Genomic DNA, 19,801 nt, shown 5'->3' with positions numbered 1-19,801 from the left:
TCACCTCAGGAAGAGAGAGAGACACTGGATAGAACCACTCACCTCAGGAAGAGAGAGAGACACTGGATAGAACCACTCACCTCAGGAAGAGAGAGAGACACTGGATAGAACCACTCACCTCAGGAAGAGAGAGAGACACTGGATAGAACCGCTCACCTCAGGAAGAGAGAGAGACACTGGATAGAACCGCTCACCTCAGGAAGAGAGAGAGACACTGGATAGAACCGCTCACCTCAGGAAGAGAGAGAGACACTGGATAGAACCGCTCACCTCAGGAAGAGAGAGAGACACTGGATAGAACCGCTCACCTCAGGAAGAGAGAGAGACACTAGATAGAACCGCTCACCTCAGGAAGAGAGAGAGACACTGGATAGAACCACTCACCTCAGGAAGAGAGAGAGACACTGGATAGAACCACTCACCTCAGGAAGAGAGAGAGACATTACACAAGCACGCGCACACAAATACTGCAAAGCGGCGATTCAGGGGTTCAAGCCAAGAGAGAAGTTGAAAGCTCTGACGGCTCTAGACCGCTGACCGTTTCTGACATCTGTATTAAAGATAACTTTGTAACAAAGGCTTTCACCTAGAGCTCCATTCAGTATGGATACAACGGAGATGTATAGTGCTGACATCAGGTCAATGTAGAAATCCTACATGGGTAGAAACGAGTGGCATCGTCATTGTAACACGCATTCAGCCGACCCTATATCCAGTAAAGAATGGTTGTTGCCTCGAGGGTTGCTAGCAGCATTTGCTACGCTCCTCACGAGAGACTCCATCGCCTTCCGTAAGAGACAGCTATATTTGGCCTTACAACCCAGATATCGTTGTGTCAGAGATTTCGACATCCGTTAAGTTCTCACCACTGCGGCAGGTCCTAACGCAGAGAACCAGCCCTAATTGAGTAGTATATTTTATAAACGTACACGTTTTATCATGACTGGAATTTGCAAAACCATTGCTTGTTACCTTTCTCGTTTTTAACTGAGGGACGGGGGCATTCGGCCAGTTGGTAAAATTATTTATTTTTTAGACAACAAGTAGGCTATGTTTGTCTCCGCAAGCCCGGAGGCATGGAGATCCTGCAAAGAACCTCTGGAAATCTTTCACATGGGCCTGTCATAGCGCCACACGGAGGTCGATTTTTGCAAAACAAATGTTTGATATTACTCCTACAGATTTTGTCCAAACATCACACAAATTGGTACACATTATCTCTATAGTCATGTGATCAAGACAGATCTGTCTCTTGACCCTAAATGTCAAGAGTTATAGGCCAAAACGTGAATCTGCCTGTTATTGTGCCACCGTGAGGCTGTATGGTGGCAGTTCTTCGCTTGGCCTAGCGGGGATGTGAGTACAAAGTTTCATGGCAATCGGAAGTGTTCATGATCTGAGGCGTTTTGTACAAAACGAACCAGTCCTGCAAACTTTGGAAGCCAATCTTAGCCAATCAGGATGGAATTTGAAAACTCTGACAGATCTATCTCAATCACATGACTATAGAGATAATGTGTATCAATTTGCGTGATGTTTGGGCAATATCCTTTTTTACCAATTGTCCAAATGCCCCCGCCCCTCAGTTAAAAATCACACCGTGTGAAGTGAGGGGCGCTCTTATCATCATATACCAGTAAGACGCCTTAAAGGCGAAGAGCGACCGCATGGTTGACACACTCTACGAGAATAATGTCACTTAATTTAAGCACTGTCATAGAAGTTTCATTTTAAATTGTCTCATATAAGTATTGTGTTCCAAAAATAAATAAACTGTCTCAGCGATATTGACAGGGAGTTGTCTCTGTGTCGTCACAACTGTAAATAAACTGTCTCAGAAATTTGAAATAATTCGATGGCAGTAACATTAGCGTTTTCTCTCAGTCAGTTACTTGATTCTTTATCCATATGAGTCAAACCACCGCGATCCTGGGAAATGGATGGGAAAGTCCCTGGCAGTAAAAATGACTTAAAGGAGCATTCAGTGATTTGAGTGATTTGGAAAACCACCCAGTCCGCCCCGGTAACAAAATGTGCACATGCACGCTCTACAGTGGGGGGAAGTGCAACAGGCCAACAGCATGTGCATCAAGGCCCGCCCCCACTCGATCATGATTGGAGGAAAGCCCCTCTCATCCTGATTGGATGAAGGCTTTGCCACCCGCCACCAAAACTGAAACTAGGGTTTTTTGACCCCAGGGGCTCACTGGGGACAGGGAGGAACTCCTTATATGGTCAGCACACTCTATAGTAGGGAGGATTATCCAGAAAAAAAGAAAAAATAAGTGATATTTAGATTAAGTCAAATCACTGAATATACCTTTAAAGCGATCTTTATAATCGATAATCCAGGTGCATCCATGCACGTGTATTATCCATGTATTTTTGAGTGGTGTAAACCACTCCTACAACTGGCTTTTGTGTGCATAAAAAAATTACCACGGTTGCTATGTTCAAAATAATTTCTGACGTAATTAAATCACACCCGTGTGAACTGGATGACCGTAGCAACCGTGGTCATTTTCTCTGCACAGAAAAAGCCAGTTGTGAAATCACATCCGGGTGTGATTTCATTACGTCAGATCAGAGCTGATCAGGCTACATAATACCTTACCTTATTTCATTATGTCAGACATTACGTCAGACCACAGCTGATCATGCTATATAAAACCTTACACCACTCAGTTCACACGGGTGTGATTTTTTAGTTATAGAAAGCGATACATGACATTTTTTAACACTCACCTTATAATTATTATCATTACAAACAAATAAATGAACCCTTGTTGTAAAAAAAAGCCAAAGATTTCCTTTAAGGCTTTGACCCCTAACTAGATTCACACATTCTACACTTCGATTTCGAGTTCGATTTCCCGGACGGGCTGGAAAAATCTGGGTCGGGAAGTGATTGTCATCACTCACCCAACACCGCTGAAGTGCCCTTGAGCAAGGCACTGAACCCCCAACTGCTCCAGTGGAGCTGCTTAGTGGCCAACAGTATAAGACTGTGGTTGTACTGGTCAGCTCCCAGGTTTTAATGTGTGTGTCTCTATGTGCAGGGCGTTGCTGAAAATGAGCACTTGAGCAAAATAAAATAAAATAAAACATTCTACACATACAGAATCCACATATCAACAACTCAACATCTACAGTAACTAGATACACACATTCTACATACAGAATCCACATATCAACAACGCAACATCTAACTAGATACACACATTCTACACATACAGAATCCACATATCAACAACTCAACATCTAATTATATACACACATTATTCTACACATACAGAATCCACAGATCAACAACTCAACATCTCCGGCAAGTGAAAGCCGATCGTTCTTGGTACAAGGTTGCCAGGTGTTGACAAATGGAGATACAGTAGGCAATGGGTAATCAACAATAGCTGCACGTGTGAGTGTGTTTGGGTAGTCAGTATCTTGTCAGTTTGCTGTGCGTGTGTGTGCGTGTGCGTGTGTGTGTGTGTGTGTGTGTGTGTGCGCGTGCCCGCATCAATAATTCAGGATTTAATTACAGTACACACCGACAGCAAGACAAAGAGTGTGCTACTGGGGACAGGAGAGATCTCAGAGGTGCTACAGCCTCAGGCACACACTTCTGTTTTATAGCCAACAATATCAAACTTTCACACACTCTCTGCTTCCCTCTGCCTCTCTCGCTTGCCCTCTCTCCTCCTCGCCCTCTTTCTTTCTTGGTGTGGTATAGGGGTGAGTATTGACTTTCCCTTGTGTGTGTGTGTGTGTGTGTGTGTGTGTGTGTGTGTGTGTGTGTGTGTGTGTGTGTGTGTGTGTGTGTGTGTGTGTGTGTGTGTGTGTGTGTGTGTGTGTGTGTGTGTGTGTTGTGTGAATGTATGAGCATACAAAGCCTTGATGTAGAGATCAGGCCTGGTTATCCAGGGGGAAGAAAAGCCAGAGTTACATAGAGAGCTACATAGACAACAAAGCAGAGCTAGGGTTAGAGTTACATAGAGAGCTACATAGACAACAAAGCAGAGCTAGGGTTAGAGCAGTGGATACATTTGAATGTATGATGCCGTGAAAGCAGCCGACAGCTAAGCAAAAGTGCCTCAGGCGAAGTCCAATTACATTTGAAACATATTGAGTTGCATTCTACCTCATTGCAAAGACACAGGAATGGACCGCCCAAATGCATACAAAAGCCTGTTCATATTAGTTGGTACATTTTGTCAGGAAAGATAGATCGATACAAGTCACATGGGAGGATAAGTAAAAACAAAATGCTTTCAAATTATGGTTTGGTTGAACTGTGTAGCTTACACTCCTGTATGCTACATACATATGTAGCCTGGCAAATAGGGCACAGGCCACAGACATATATTGGGGTTCTTTATTTCCAAGGAAGTTGGTGTTGGTGTATCTTATTTGTGTAAAGAATGCCACAGTTTGGCAAATATGGCATGCAAGCCTGTAACTTAAAATAAATCTAAACAAAATACGGTAGTGGCTCTATCTAGATAAAACAAACAAAGAGGAAAGATACCACAATGAAATGAGATATTCCATTTCAATGAAACTGTGGTCTCGTAAAATATAGTCCATAGCCAATATATGCAATATTCTGTCAATAATTAGACTACTAGGTTATTGTGCTAATGTCATGGTTCATGAGAGTGGAGCCACACTGTCTGGTCAGAATAGTTTCGTCTCTGAGAAGCAAACACACAGAAGTTCTCATGAAGTACCCTGGGGCTAAGCCTTTGTTCTATACTGCTTGAAGCTTGGTCTTAGGTGTGAATCAAAACACACAGTGAGACGGCCATCTCAGCGAACATTGCATCCGGTCGTTGAGATGGACAGACGTGTTTCGTCTCGCTCCTGCGCCAAGTCACAGAATGTTGACAAAAAAGCGCATTTTCTCGCTCATTTTCTTTTCATACTCCTGTGGATTATGGATTTCTACTCCAATTCACCCTGGTTCTACCATCACGTGGATATGAGGAGAATTGATTACGAGAACAACACCAGCGTAAACAACGAAGAACACAGCACGTTCTATCTCCTCGGCAACAACAACAATGGATCGACCGGTAAACATCTCGGACACGGCGCGGCTGGAATCCACGCACTGTTAACCTGCAATCCGGCCAAAAGAAACAAACCCCTACTTGGCAAGATCGACAGACGCCTGTTCTGTTGTATATTCTTGTTAATGGCAGGAGACATCCAACCCAATCCTGGTCCTGTAATCACTAGACTTCAGGCGAAGAAACAAACTTGCCTGATGATCACGGACGCAAGGACAACAAAGGAGACGGTCGCGGCCACACAGCCAACTCAAGATACGGGCACGGAGCCGCCTTGGGGATCCATCGCAAGGACAACGCATGAGACGGTCACGGCCACACAGCCAACTCAAGATACGGGCACGGAGCCGCCTTGGGGATCCATCGCAAGGACAACGCATGAGACGGTCACGGCCACACAGCCAACTCAAGGTACGGGCACGGAGCCGTCTTGGGGACCCAACGCAGATCTTACATCGGCGGCAGTCGAGGCAAAAGACACGGACAACACCACCATCTACAGGCGTGAAGAGTCTCCACATCCAACCAAGGGGGACAACGAGGCTGGAGACGGACACCGTGATACTTTACCTGCTATTTCTGCTGTTTCTCCGGTCGACACCATGGCTCAATCGGCCCCACCAGAGCCCTCGGGACCCCATCCCCCACTCCCGCCACCCCACGACGACCCCCACGCACCCCCCACCCTCCCCCCACGGCAACCCGCGGCTTCTACAGACAACAATGGCCCTCCGCTCCCCTATTTCGCCATGGAGGAGATAAGCACCATAGTCAGAGCCAACGGACTTCATATCTTTCACCTGAATGTCAACAGCCTTGGACCCAAAATGGCTGAAATCAGGCATATGTTTCAATGCGGTAAGGCGAACATCATTAGCTTCTCTGAAACCAAACTTGATGAGTCAACCAAAGACCCAGAAGTTGAAATAGAGAACTATTCTTTGATCAGAAACGACAGAAACAGGCATGGTGGTGGCGTGTGTATGTATATTCACAAAGACACTGAATATGTTACTCGTACTGACTTACAGCATGATGAAATTGAAACTGTGTGGGTTGAATTAATTTTCAAAAAAGCTAAATCAGTATTAGTGGGCACCGTCTACAGACCGCCTGACCAACATGGGTTCTATGATATACTTGAGGGGTGCTTAGCTGAGGAGGAATGTGTAGAGAAAATCCTGATTGGCGACTACAATACAGACATGCAACGAAAGGAAGCACCTGTGTTTAAGTCATTCAGTAAGTTCTGTGATCTACATAGTGTCAGTCAGCTAATTACCCAACCCACTAGAGTGTGTGATTCTACTCAAACTGTCATTGATCTCATTCTGTCCTCGGACAAATCCAGAATCTCCAAGAAAGGGGTTATTGTATGTGGGCTTAGTGATCATTTTATGATATTCTGTACCCGCAAAATACAAAAACTTAAGACCGGCTGCCACAAAACAGTCATATCAAGGGACCTCAAAACCTACTCTAGTGAGGTCTTTAACCAAGTATTGGAGAGTCTGGATTGGTCCGATGAGCTTAAATGCACACATGTCGAAGAAGCTTGGCTTGGCTTCAAAACCAAATTTACATCAGTACTGAACAACATGGCTCCTTTGAGAACCACCAGGGGCAAAACCCGCTCGGAACCATGGATGAATCCGGACATACTGGCTGCAATGAAAGCCAGAGACAAAAAATGCTCTGAAGTTCTAAAATGCAAGTCAAAGCTAGCCAAGCGCTTCGACAGTGTTCGCCAAGCTCGTTTGAACAACCTAAATACACAACGAATCAAACTACGAAACAGTGTAACTGCCATGACCAAATCAGCTAAAAGTAACTTCATTAATGATAAAGCTGAGGAAAACAAAAACAATCCTCATGAGCTCTGGAAGCTACTAAACAATCAACTAAGCTATGGTCAGAAACTAAAAACCAGATTTTCGAACATAAACATCAAATCTGACAACACTCTCATCACTGACAACCTTGATGTGGCCAACTACTTGAATATCTTCTTTACAAACATATCAACAACTCTGGTTAACAAACTGCCCTCCCACTCTGGGCTCTTTGGTGTAGAGCACATTACAACCTTCTACAAAAACCTAGGTGTTTGTAAAGACGATTTTAAACTAGTTATGGTAACAACTGATGAGGTAATTAAGAAACTGAGTGCCCTCCAACCCCACAAGGCCACAGGCCATGACAACATTCCCTCCAAATTTCTCAGAGACTCAGCCATCTCTATAGCTCCAATCATCACCCACATAGTAAACCTCTCCATCAAACAGGGACAGGTCCCCCAAGATTTCAAACTGGCCAAAGTAACCCCCTTGCACAAGAAAGGGAGTAAATTAGACCCCGGCAACTACCGCCCTATTTCTATTCTTAGTTCCATCTCGAAAGTGATGGAAAAAATAGTCTATGAACAGGTTGAAAAGTATCTTGCCACTAATAAATTATTGTACGAGTTCCAATCTGGCTTCAGAACATCCCACTCCACTGACACATGCCTCCTCTATTTGAGCGACCACATCAAACAAGAGGTGGACGCTGGCAAATACTGCGGCATGGTCATGCTGGACCTCCAAAAGGCTTTTGACACCGTGAACCACTCCATACTGGTTAACAAGCTAAAAGCAATTGGTTTCGATAGCACATCAGTGAGCTGGATGCAATCCTACCTGGAGGGGAGAGAACAGATGGTGGAAGTGAACGGAACACTGTCCCCCCCCCTCCCAGTGAGCTGTGGCGTTCCACAAGGAAGCATACTAGGGCCTCTACTGTTCCTAATATATGTAAACGACATGACTTCAGCCTGTGACTGCAACTTGTTCCTGTTCGCAGATGACTCAGCACTGCTGGTCTCGGACAGGGACAAACTGCAGGTTGAAAATGCCCTCAGCTCTGAACTCGGTAGAATCTGCACCTGGCTCGCTGATAACAAACTATCTTTACACCTGGGAAAAACTGAATCCATTCTCTTTGGCTCTATTAGTAATCTCAGCAAGGCAAATGGCTTCTTGGTTAGAGTGGGTGACAATGTTATCACACGTAAAGATGAAATTACCTACCTAGGTTCCATCCTGGAGGCTAATCTTTCCGGTGATAAAATGGCCACCAACGTAATCAAAAAAGTCAACCATAGAACAAGATTCCTCTACAGGATCTCCTCACTGGTCAACAAAAACACCTTGAAGACCTTAACAGGAGCCCTTGTACAGGGTTTCTTTGACTATGCATGCACCTCCTGGTACCACAGCACCTCAAAGGCCCTTAAAACCAGGCTCCAGACTTCCCAAAACAAACTGGTCAGGCTCCTACTTGATCTAGCCCCCCGAACCCACCTCACCCCTGCCCACTTCGACAGGCTGGAATGGCTTAGGGTCGACGACAGAGTACAGCATCTTGCAATGGGTCTGGTCCACAAGATTCGATACACCACCAAGATACCCATGTACCTGTCTAGATACTTCCTTAATGTTAACGAAGTCCACACCCACAACACCAGAGGGAGTGCAACGAACCATGTACAACCCAGATTCGGCACAAACAAGGGACTAAATTCTTTTCGCTCCTATGCCACCAAAATGTGGAACGCCCTACCAACTGTCATTAAGACATGCGAATCCCTTGACTCCTTCAAAACCGCTCTCAAAGGGCACCTACGGATGGCTGCAATTCGAAACTGGCCCCCGTAAAATCTGAATCCCCCCCCCCCCCGCCCCCCCCTTTTTTCCCCTCACTGTATATATTTCTTTTCCCTTTTTACCTCCTTTTTGATGAATTCTTTTTTGATGAATTCCTGTTCTGTCTATAGAAGTGTCTATTTGTACGTCTCTAAATGTTTTGATGATTTGAACATGGTGGACCCTGTTGGAAACAAGTGTAATGCTTAATTGGGTCGTCCACTCACAGTTAACAGCCTTTGTATTGAGTCTGTGCTTGAAATGTACTGTAATTCTGCAAACTGTTAATAAATTCTTCAATCAATCAATCAATCAATCTGCTAACCAAATGCCATTTGTTGATCTGTATGTAAATCTTAACCACACCCAGAGTTCAACTGTTGTTTTGTGAAAAAGTATATATCATGCCAATTGTCAATGTGAAAATCATCAGTATTGTGCTGGCCGCTGAGGTGGTCAGTACTATAGGGGCCCTGGGCTCCATGCTCAGGGTCTAAGGGGAAGCTCTGTTCTAGACTCTGTTGTATTTGTACTTCTGCAATAAATACTTCGATGGGATTCCAGTTCACTCTCTCTGCCTGCTGTTTTTCATCTGATCTGACTACTACAGTTTGCTTTAGTCTAGAGTGTTCATTTATCTCTCTACTTTAGTGAGGTTAGGGTTAGTTGGGTGTGAAAATACACGACAAATTTTTTTTATTTATTATTGTGAGTTAAAACTAAAACTCACCACAAACAGTGTATGAGGAATGGCCAACTCACACACTGAGCAAACACTGGTCTCCTAAGCTTCACCCCTTTCCACGAGAAACACATTACATTCACAACATTATCAGCAACCTCTATAGTGAGAACAAACTTACAATTTACTTATACAATGTATAGAAATAGAAATAGAAACACAAAGAAGAAGTACTTACAGTACAAAGACAATCAGTATAAAGAAGACTGAAGTCCTGTATCAACCTCCTCCAGGAAAACCCTACACTGAGCCCACCATCCATGTGAACAACCAAAAGCTTTCAGCAGTTGACAAGTTTACTTACCTTGGAAGTACTTTGTCTCGTGCTGTACACATAGATGAGGAAATAAACATCAGGATCGGCAAGGCCAGTGCTGCCTTTGGACGCCTACGTGACTCAGTGTGGGAAAGGAGTGGCATCAGGCAGGAGACAAAACTGAAGGTCTACCAGGCTGTCGTACTACCAAATATTTTGTATGGGTGTGACACCTGGACAGTCTACCAACGTCATGCCAGAAAACTGAACCATCTCCATCTGAGCTGTCTAAGAAAACTGCTGCGGATCAAATGGCAGGACAGAGTTCCTGACACTGAAGTCCTCAGCAAGGCCAATTTTCCCAGCATCCCCACCTTGCTTGCAACAGCTCAGCTGAGATGGACTGGCCATGTGACCAGAATGCCCTGTACAAGATTGCCAAAACAAGTCTTCTTTGGTGAACTGGAAAGTGGCAAACGAGCACAAGGTGGCCCCAAAAAGTGCTACAAGGACACTCTGAAATCCTCCTTGAAGAGCTTTAAGATCAACCTGAACCACTGGGAACACTTAGCCAAGGATCGACTGGCCTGGAGAAGAAAGGTCCAGGAGGGTGCGGTTCTCTGTGAGAACAGAGAACGCCCTAAGAGAGATGCCAGCCACTCGTCTGAGATCATCGCTTGTATTTGCGACCTTATTTTTTCGGTCATGACCGCACTTCATGACCATAGGTGAGAGTAGATACAAAGATTGCTCGGTAGACAGAGAGCTTTGCCTTCGGTCTCATGTCTCTTTTCGTCACAACAGTGCGTTACAGCAATTGCAATACCGCCCAAAGTAGATTCCACCAGTGTTAATTTTGTTGACTAAAACTAAAGACCAAGTCGACTAAGGTTTTTGATATTTAGTCGAGTAAGACTACAGTAGATAAGACTAAACCATTTCAGAAGACTAAATAGGACTAAGACTAACTGGTGTGTTATTCAAAAGACTAAGATTCGATTGGATTCCACATGCAAATTGAAACTTTCAACCTTTTGAAACATTCTAGCAAAGACTAGAACAATACCAATAAATCGTTGCCAGTCCCATCGATCCATCAATCAACCCACCCATACTACCATCTCTGTGAATCCATCTACCTTTCCAGTCGTCCGTTTACTCTCCAATCTATCTAAGAATCCAATATCTGGGTGCCTTGTGGCGGACTGGGAAAGGGGGAGAATAATACACGAGGGGCACTAAAGCCTGATTAATACATAGTCATATGGTGGTGTCCCATGCCGAAAATAGCCGTTCAACCAAAACGTGTCACAATTGAATGTGACGTGGTGTGAGCTTGTAGATCTGTTCTTTTTGGCACAGTATAACTGAGAGTGAGAGTGCTGGAGTCTGGATCGAGTGTCAGTATTCACACCTTCCTCCTCCGCCTCCCCTACAGCAGGGGTTCTCAACGTTTTTGGCCGGGGACCCCCGGAAAGGCTTTGGCAATGTCTCGGGACCCCCGCCCCCTCCCGACCCTCAATATAAATTGACTGCTACAATAACCTTAAACCATTTTGGGCGGGAACCCCTTTTGGTGTTTTAAGCATTGTTATAATTTAGCTATTGAAAAATAGCAGATCTACAAGCTCGTAGCGCGCCACTCGGTGGCGCGCTACGAGCTTGTAGGTCTGCTATTTTTGAAAAATCGTGAAAATTAAAAATTAAAAAAATCTTTTTTTTTTTTTTTTTTTTTTTGAAAATAATTTGGGGACCCCCCAAAATAATTTGGCGACCCCCCGAGGGGTCGCGACCCACGGGTTGAGAACCCCTGCCCTACAGCATTCTGCACACACACACACATGCAAATTACATACATGCAGCTGTGCTGCCCATAGTGATGGATTGTGAAATGTATTAATTTTATGACGACATTTACAACTTTCAGTTAATAATATCATATCTTCTCTCCTTGGTTTACAACAAGGTGTAGACTGATGGCTAGTAAGAAATAATGGTAATAATATGTATGACTGCACCATGAGCCAGTTTTACGCTACACAAAACCTTATTATGTAATATGAAGTAAGTTGCTCAGAATGCTCACTGTAGACACATTCTCTTTTAATATTACTATGTCACTCTGCAACATGAGGAAATGTACATTGTAAGATCACCCCGGCCAGACTGAGATTTACATAACACTGTGTTTGAAGTGAGAGATGCTATGTCTGCCATCGGCACCACACATCTTCCTTTATTTATTCCCACAGACAGAAATATTCTTTCACATGATTTTTGCATATAGTTGGCAAAGGAAATCCAATACGCTCCCGTTGAAGATTGCATGAGTTTACCAGTTTGATAGGGCCACTGCCAAGTGGATTGTGTTTTAGTGCAAGCCATTTCTCTGTCTCCCTGGGAAGTAACACACGCAAATAGGAATGATAGGGAAGCCATCAGATCCCAGTCAATCCAGTCCAATCCAATCCAGTCACCCCCCTTACCCCCTTTCAGAATTGAAATCTCTGGGGATCTACATGATATGTGTGGATGGAATATTCTTCAGGTCAGCATTTACAAGAGGCAACAAACAGTTCCTTCTCCATTACAAACAAGTCAAATATTGGTGGTGCCTTATAGAGAGATACGGGAGTGTGATTGGGAGCTTTAACCCTGCATATATTTCTACTTGCAAAAAAGAGATTTCAACCTTACTACTACTTGTACTACTAGGACTTTGTAGAGGAAATTATGTAAAAAAAAAGTAATAATAATAATACAGTACATAAAAAAGGGGTTCAAACAATATACTGAAAATGCTTTCCTCTGAACCAGTTGTGCTCAAAGGAATAGGTAGTGGGGGAGAGAGGAGGAGAGAGGCAGTGAGACCATCGAGGAGGTGTTTGGGAGAGAGTGTGAGAAAGAAAAGACAAGAGAGAAAGAATGAATGAAAGAAAGAACGGAGGATAGAGAATAATGGAAGAAATCAAGAGACGATAGGAAGAGGTGCAGAAAGGAGGACAGGGTAGTGCGTGCGTGCGTGCGTGCGTGCGTGCGTGCATGCGTGCGTGCGTGCATGCGCATGTGTAGAAATAGAGAGAGAGAGAGAGAGGTCGCGAGTCATGGCCAAAGCATTTCCGGGGGTCCCCAGCCAAAAACGTTGAGAACCCCTGCTTTAAGTAAGCACCCATTGCACAATATTCCTCTCTTAGGGGCACATAACTAGTGCACTAAACATTTACCATGTGCTCAAACTGAATGAGCCCAGCTGGTCCCTGTTAGGTGACTTCATGACCTCCCAATAAAATCATCATACAAAACACAATTTGTAAATTAGAATTGAGGCTATATATACTGTCCAATCAGTGGTGGAGCGTGGCACTTACATACATTTACTGAAGTAGCTTAGAATCCTTTACTTTACTTTGAGTATTAAAATTTCCGCTATACAACTAGCGATTTATGTCGGCTAGGACAGGGGTTCGCAACGTTTTTGGCTGGGGACCCCCGCAAAAAAATAAAATAAATACAAAATAATAATAATTTAGGGACCCCCCAAAATAATTTGGCGAACGCCCAAGGGGTCGCAAGACACGGGTTGAGAACCCCTGGACTAGCAAAAACGCCTATCTGACAGACTCGAGGAGTGGCACAGCACTCCCTCAGGTCATTGTGGCGGGTACAGCGAGTTTGAAAGCGGTTGGTCAGACGGCTCTCGAGATACTTACAGACGGACGGACAGATTAACACAGTTGGACAGAGATTAGGATGCTCTTCAATGCAAATATTTAAAATCAGTTAACATCTTTATATCCATAAGTCTTTCCAAAAGTCATTAAATGCTACCAAAACGGGCACAGCATTTTCTCTCAAATCGGTCAAATGGTGAGTCTGCAGTAGCATTCAATATCTTGTATTTGACAATACACACAAAAGTAGAATGATGTGTTATTTCCTCCCCTCACCCATACATTTTGAACCAACATTTTGACAGTGAAAAAGGTGGAAAGTGTGGAAAGGTGTTTGGAAAGCCATGTCTTCCACATGGCATGCGCGCAGTCAGCAAGTCTCCTTCCCTGGGGATAATGAAGTCCCATGGTGCCCAACCCAATTTTGTGAGCTATGCAGCAATTTATCCATGTGGCATGTTTTCAAATTCTTCTCAAGGTCATTTCATAATTTAACTCATTTTAGGGACCTCTACTACTGAGTGTCTGTGTGATTTCATATCTATCAATAAATGCACCACATCTCTGTCAGCTATCGCTTTGTATTAGAATGGCCTGCCCTGCGGCCGAAGAAAACAAAGAAAAAGTGCATAATCTCTGAGTTGATATGATAGTCTAGTACTCTACATTAACCAAAAGCTGTTTCAAATAAAGTACAATTAAAATAAAAACATTCTAAAATGAACCAGACCCACTGAACTTGCCTTCTATATTTCTGCTACAACCAATTAAGGGATTCATACGAACAATGGGGGGGCTTAAAGGAGAGTTCAGGGTCAATCCAAATGAAGTCCAATATATGTGAACAAATCGTGTTTCTCAATATAGACAATTATGCGACAAGCTAAAAACCATGCTGCTGTACTCACTCTTCAATGGTTGTTGTTGTGAAGCCAGTTTGAAACTCAAACTCTAAAGGATTGTAGAATTTTGGTCCATGGTCGGAGGTGAGACGTCTACAAATGGGTTAGGATTAGTCTGTCTGTCTGTCTGTCTGTCTGTCTGTCTGTCTGTCTGTCTGTCTGTCTGTCTGTCTGTCTGTCTGTCTGCCTGTCTGTCTGTCTGTCTGTCTGTCTGTCTGTCTGTCTGTCTGTCTGTCTGTACGTACGTGTGTATGGGCATAAATGGGACACAGACAGATTGGTGGAACGGGTACTCTGTATTTTTTCAATTAATATTTTTTCAACACATATTTAATGTAGTTGCTAAATAGTTACTGTATCGATTTCAAATCATTGAATCGTATCGTATCCTATTGCCATAATGAACCAATATCGTCCATGTATCGTATCGTCAACCATGTATCGTGATACGTATCGTATCACTGTTAAAATGTATCGTTACACCCCTAGTAGAAAGGGAAACTCCTAATTCTGCTTAAATACACTGTTAAATGACACTGGCTGGTGACATCAGCCACATGCATTCATGGTCTTACCTCCAGGGCGGTAGACCTCTTCCGTAGCAGCTGCTCAATGTTCCTGGCTGCTCGCGCCACCAGCTCCTCTGCATCGTTCGGGGCCACACTATACAAGTTCCTATTGTCCAGATAAATCTACAGACGCAAACAGAGAGATGGTTGCGTTAAATTAAATTAATACATCTAAAACGTTTAAGTTCATGAACGATTTGAGACGTAAACCCTAAAATATTGTATAGAAAGGCTATACAAAAAGGAAAAAAATCAAGGAGGCAGTTATTTACCAATGTACTGCTGTGTAAAAAATTATAAATTGCGTCTGAGATTTAGAATGCGTTTGTTTACCTGTGTAAGGCTCTTCCCTGCACTGGCTGTTTCTGCAAGTGTCACCAGCTCTCTTTGCATCTGGTCTACCCATTCCTTAATCCTGTTGGACAAAGAGAGACAGACAAAACTTGCATGAAACCTTTTGAATTGTTTTAGGCGGCAATACAGCCTTAACAAAGAGCAATCAAACTGTCAGTCAACTTATCTGACTAAAATAATTAAATGAGTTGACTCTGAATCACACCATGGCCTAAAACCAACAGAACCGAAATATATCCGTCCAAGGGGTCCGGCACAGTGTCTGCCAATCAAATCAGAATCACCTGGAACAAGCACAATGTCATCTAATCAAACTCATGTCAACAGGTTCGATCACCCTGATGAACCAGTAAGATTACTTTTTCGGGGGGTTCAAACGTAAAGTCATCCAATCAAGGTGAGTGTCAGCGGGTGTGGCATGTGACAGACAGTGATGAGAGCAGACCGGGGCCTTGTGTACACAGAGGTAGGAAGAGGTGAGAGAGATTTCCCACCCTCAATATCAAAGTGATCCGTGGGGTCAGCAGGGTGAGAACTCAGACTCAGACACGTCCATCTCATCCTTCGCTGGACTGTCTGTGTAGTTTTTGCATGCATCTCACATCATCATAATTGTCAGTGAATAAATGTGGGTGGGAAGAGATCAATATTCTGACAAGACTAGACAGAAGCTAAGACTTGATGGAGCAATTGGGCCCATCCAGAGCCTTCTATTAGAGAGTTATGTGTCACCTCTGTACACTTCATCAGGCTAGTCTAATGGTGTCTCTTCTACATAGACTTCTATTGGCGAAGAGTGACAAAGCCCTGAACCGGAAGTTTACGGAATGCAATGAGCGTTTGTCACTATTTCGAGTTACATGAAACACGTGACCAGTACTGTTTTTCTTCACCCTCATTGACGCAACTCTCTAATACAAGGCTCTGGGCCCATCTATTCATTCATTCATTCATTCATTCATTCATTCATCCATCCATCCATTCATTCATTCATTCATTCATTCATTCAAACTTTTATTTATTCTCTCACAAAGACATTGAGGTTTCCCTCATTTGCAGTGTTGTCGAGATACATCACACTCACAGTACAATTTAATTTTGTTCACTATCAATATTCACATCAATGATAAAACAAACAAACAGCGTTCCCCTATCGTGTGATCATACAACACAAGTTTAAAAACAGTTGCAGACATGTGTGGCAATCAGATCTACCCTGTAAGTGGTTGGGGCACTAAAACAAAAAGGCTGTTTTTCCAAGTTCAGTCAGTGTTTACTTTGGGGACCTTTAGCACGATCCAGTCATTGGAGCATGTCCTACTCACTGTATATGTTCCACGATCCCATTCCATCCGAGATTTAATATACATGATTATAACAGGTATAAGAAAAGTAAGAAAATAACAGCCAGCACAAAGTCCTTCTGGCACTTTTAACGGTTTTACTGCTCCTGGCGGAACGTTCCGTCATAAGGAATCCAACCAGCAACTGCTTCTGGCGTAATGTTCCGTCTGATAAGCTGTATTATTGATATCCCTTCTTTAGCGATCCTAGACCGGATTGTGCAACCGCACTGCCGTCCACCTCCCATTATACAGGCTGACTAAAAAGCTGAATAACTCGAAATCTATGGAGCTCTCCATGGTTTGGATAAAATGTGCGATGTTCGGAGGTCTTTGCTGATTATCTGGTGGTTTAGATGGAAACATTGGCGCTTTCTAGAGCAAGGATGGCTTCATTTTAGCTCGCTAGCATTGACGCTATTTATTTAGCATTAAAGATGGACGCTCCAGACAGGATGTCAGTCCAGCGTGTGCTACATAGAAATCGGCTCGGCAGTCTGCGGTTGGCTCTGCGTCCAGCAGGAGGCAACGGATGCGGTTCGCCGTCAAGCCTTCCTACACACTGAAGGCTTGATGCCGAATCGCGTCCGTGTATGCTGTCTGTGCATCCATGAAGTACCAGATGGACATCGGAGCGGAGGCTATTATTTCCATATTGTTAATTGTTTTCAAATATATTTCCGTGAACGGAATTGGCAGCTTCCTTACTCTGATTTCGGTGTAGTTCCAGACTCTATATAGCATTCGGAGATTGTGGAATAGTTGTCTGGCTGCGCGAAGCTAGTGAGCCGTGCACCCGGACTGCATTATATACCGACTGAGGGTGCTCATTTTATTTTATAATGAGAGACCCAGAGAAGCAACAGGTCCGCCGTGTGCATGCAGACACATAAATGGACGCAAACATGTCTATATGCAGCTGTGCATGGCTGCATACTACACAGCATGCACGCACGCACGCACGCGCACACACACACACACACACACACACACACACACACACACACACACACACACGAAGGCATTGGCATTGGCATTAATATTGCATGAGGTGGATAGAGATAGGGGGGGGATGGGTGGTGTACAGTTTGCCATACAGACCCTGCCCTGAATCTCTCCAATAGCCAAGAGATAGATAGACCTTTCCACTCACATGCATATATTCAGTTATTCACACAAACAGAGTCAGAGATACACAGTCACAGATGCATATGTACATACAGACAAACCATTCCAAAATGTGTAATTTGCAGCCACTGTGCACACAGTCTCTGGGTGTAATGAGTGTAAAGCCATTTAAGGTCTATGTGTGAGGCAGAGCTACACTGCCTCTGACTCACGCTGAGGGAGATGGAAAGACCTGGGCAGGCGGAGCATTATAGAAGACCCACGTAAATAGAAAAGAAATGGGAAAGATACATCAGGTATAGGTGGGGGACACATTTTACAGTAGATGGGGGAAATCCATAGTAATGGCGGGATAGGCGAGAAATAGAAGAGAAATAGCAACCATAATTGGGAGGCTATCCTCAAATATCCCTGGCAGGATGGATGGGGACACAAGTCTACTGACAGGCAGAACCTAATAGCCCAGTATTATGTCTGAAAGAACCCTTACTGATTAACCTAAAGGGATCCCAAAAATAATGACTTATTGACTAAACAAGGGATTTTACGTCTTGCCCCTCGGATATTAGGGTGACTTATCATGACTATATAGAGGAGAAAATGCAACATGATTGGTCCGCAGTTATTGAAATCCACGGACCAATCAGGCTGATGGATGGGATGATTGCTGGATACCCACAGCCAACCATCTGCTGGGCCTGGCACACTACAACAGGGCCTCGCTGAATGTAGTCAAAGAGATCCTAGAACAAACTCCGTGATTTTTTTGGATCACCACTAGATCCCGCGCATCCCTCCAAGATGGCGGCAGCGCATTCTATGTAACACCTCAAACGTGCACAAAAACATGCACAGTCACATGCGCACATGCATACATGCATGCGCACACATGTACCCTGACATTCTGAATGAATACCATATGTTACTCATTTCTGCTTTGAGTTTTTGTTTTGTACAACATGACTTTTTAATGTTTTTTAAAGTAACTGGAAGTTGCGTCATCACTCCAAAATGGCAGAGGCACTGGGCGCTGGTTGTTACTATGGGAGTTAAAGGGGGTTTCATCTCTTGTTCTAGAATCTCTTTGATGTAGTGGCATCCCAGTAATGCGATGGGGCCGTGCCAGCTGAATCTCTCTGTTGATTTCCCATGATGCACTTTGGTATCAGGACACCCGAATGTTGTTATTAGCTATGGGAATGCGTTGGGGAATTACCGTGTGTGATGGGCCTTCATGTGTAGCAGTGTGGCATGGTGTTCATTTGGCAATTTAAATGTTGATATATTTTGGTGTAGCACTCAAGCGGCCAGCTTCGGAAATATTGCCGTTGGCTAATAAGGAAGTGCAAGTTCATATGAATGGCCTGTAGTGTCCGCTGTGTGGGCCCAGAAAAAACTATCCTCTATCAAGTGGATGGGTTTTAGGCTTAACTTTACACTTGATTTTATTACCTTAAAGTAGCTATAAGTAATAATAATATATCGATTTTTTTTGTCTGCTGCGTGACCTCATCATAAAATTAATTTAATTAGATAGCTGGATTTCCCCCTTTTTTGCATTTCATAGGGTCTTTAAGAACAAAAGTATTGTTCGTTGTAGTTGAATTGTTGTACATGTGGGTTTCGAGTAAGACCCACCCCCACTCTGGTCCCATGTCTGGTCCCAACCAATAGCATTCAGTTCCGGGGTGTCTTTGGAGAGGATATAGAAAGATGGCGGATTTGAAATTGCTCCAAAATTGGCTTCATTTATGGCTTGTCCGTTCATTTTTACGGTCTATGGTCTAACACCAATGTACACCATTGTAATGTGGGAAATGTGGTAGGGAACAATGCACTTTTGACAGGCAGTCTAACTATTTGCACTGACATTTATTCTATGGGTCAGGAAGTGCTGCATGGGAAGCCGATGGAAATGCAGAATGAAAGATATACTGTATCATACAATATATCTGTCATTGTGCATACTTTCTCAATAGACCAGGGCCTTCTATTTGCTGAATAGCATATTGTTTTTTATTGATTTGATTTTAAAACATGTTTTAAATGTTTCATGTTATCATTGAGCCATAAGATTGATCGCT

At 43.6% G+C, this 19,801-nt stretch overlaps 1 protein-coding gene across 1 annotated transcript in view; it reads right to left on the bottom strand.

Annotated features, from left to right (window-relative positions):
- LOC306923967 (voltage-dependent calcium channel subunit alpha-2/delta-1) overlaps positions 1–19,801 on the bottom strand; it is a gene marked incomplete at both ends in the record, with an annotated part of 153,476 nt that overhangs the window by 122,888 nt on the left and 10,787 nt on the right. The window contains 2 exons of the mRNA XM_079502312.1: positions 14,899–15,015; positions 15,226–15,307. Of these exons, the coding sequence (XP_079358438.1) occupies positions 14,899–15,015; positions 15,226–15,307 (199 nt within the window). The remainder of the gene's footprint in view (positions 1–14,898; positions 15,016–15,225; positions 15,308–19,801) is intronic.

This window comes from Electrona antarctica, assembly GCF_951216825.1.
Source record: "Electrona antarctica genome assembly, chromosome: 5".
Classification (NCBI taxonomy): Eukaryota; Metazoa; Chordata; class Actinopteri; order Myctophiformes; family Myctophidae; genus Electrona; species Electrona antarctica.
Note: the sequence above shows the minus strand (reverse complement) of the source record. Positions and strands in the feature narration are given on the sequence as shown.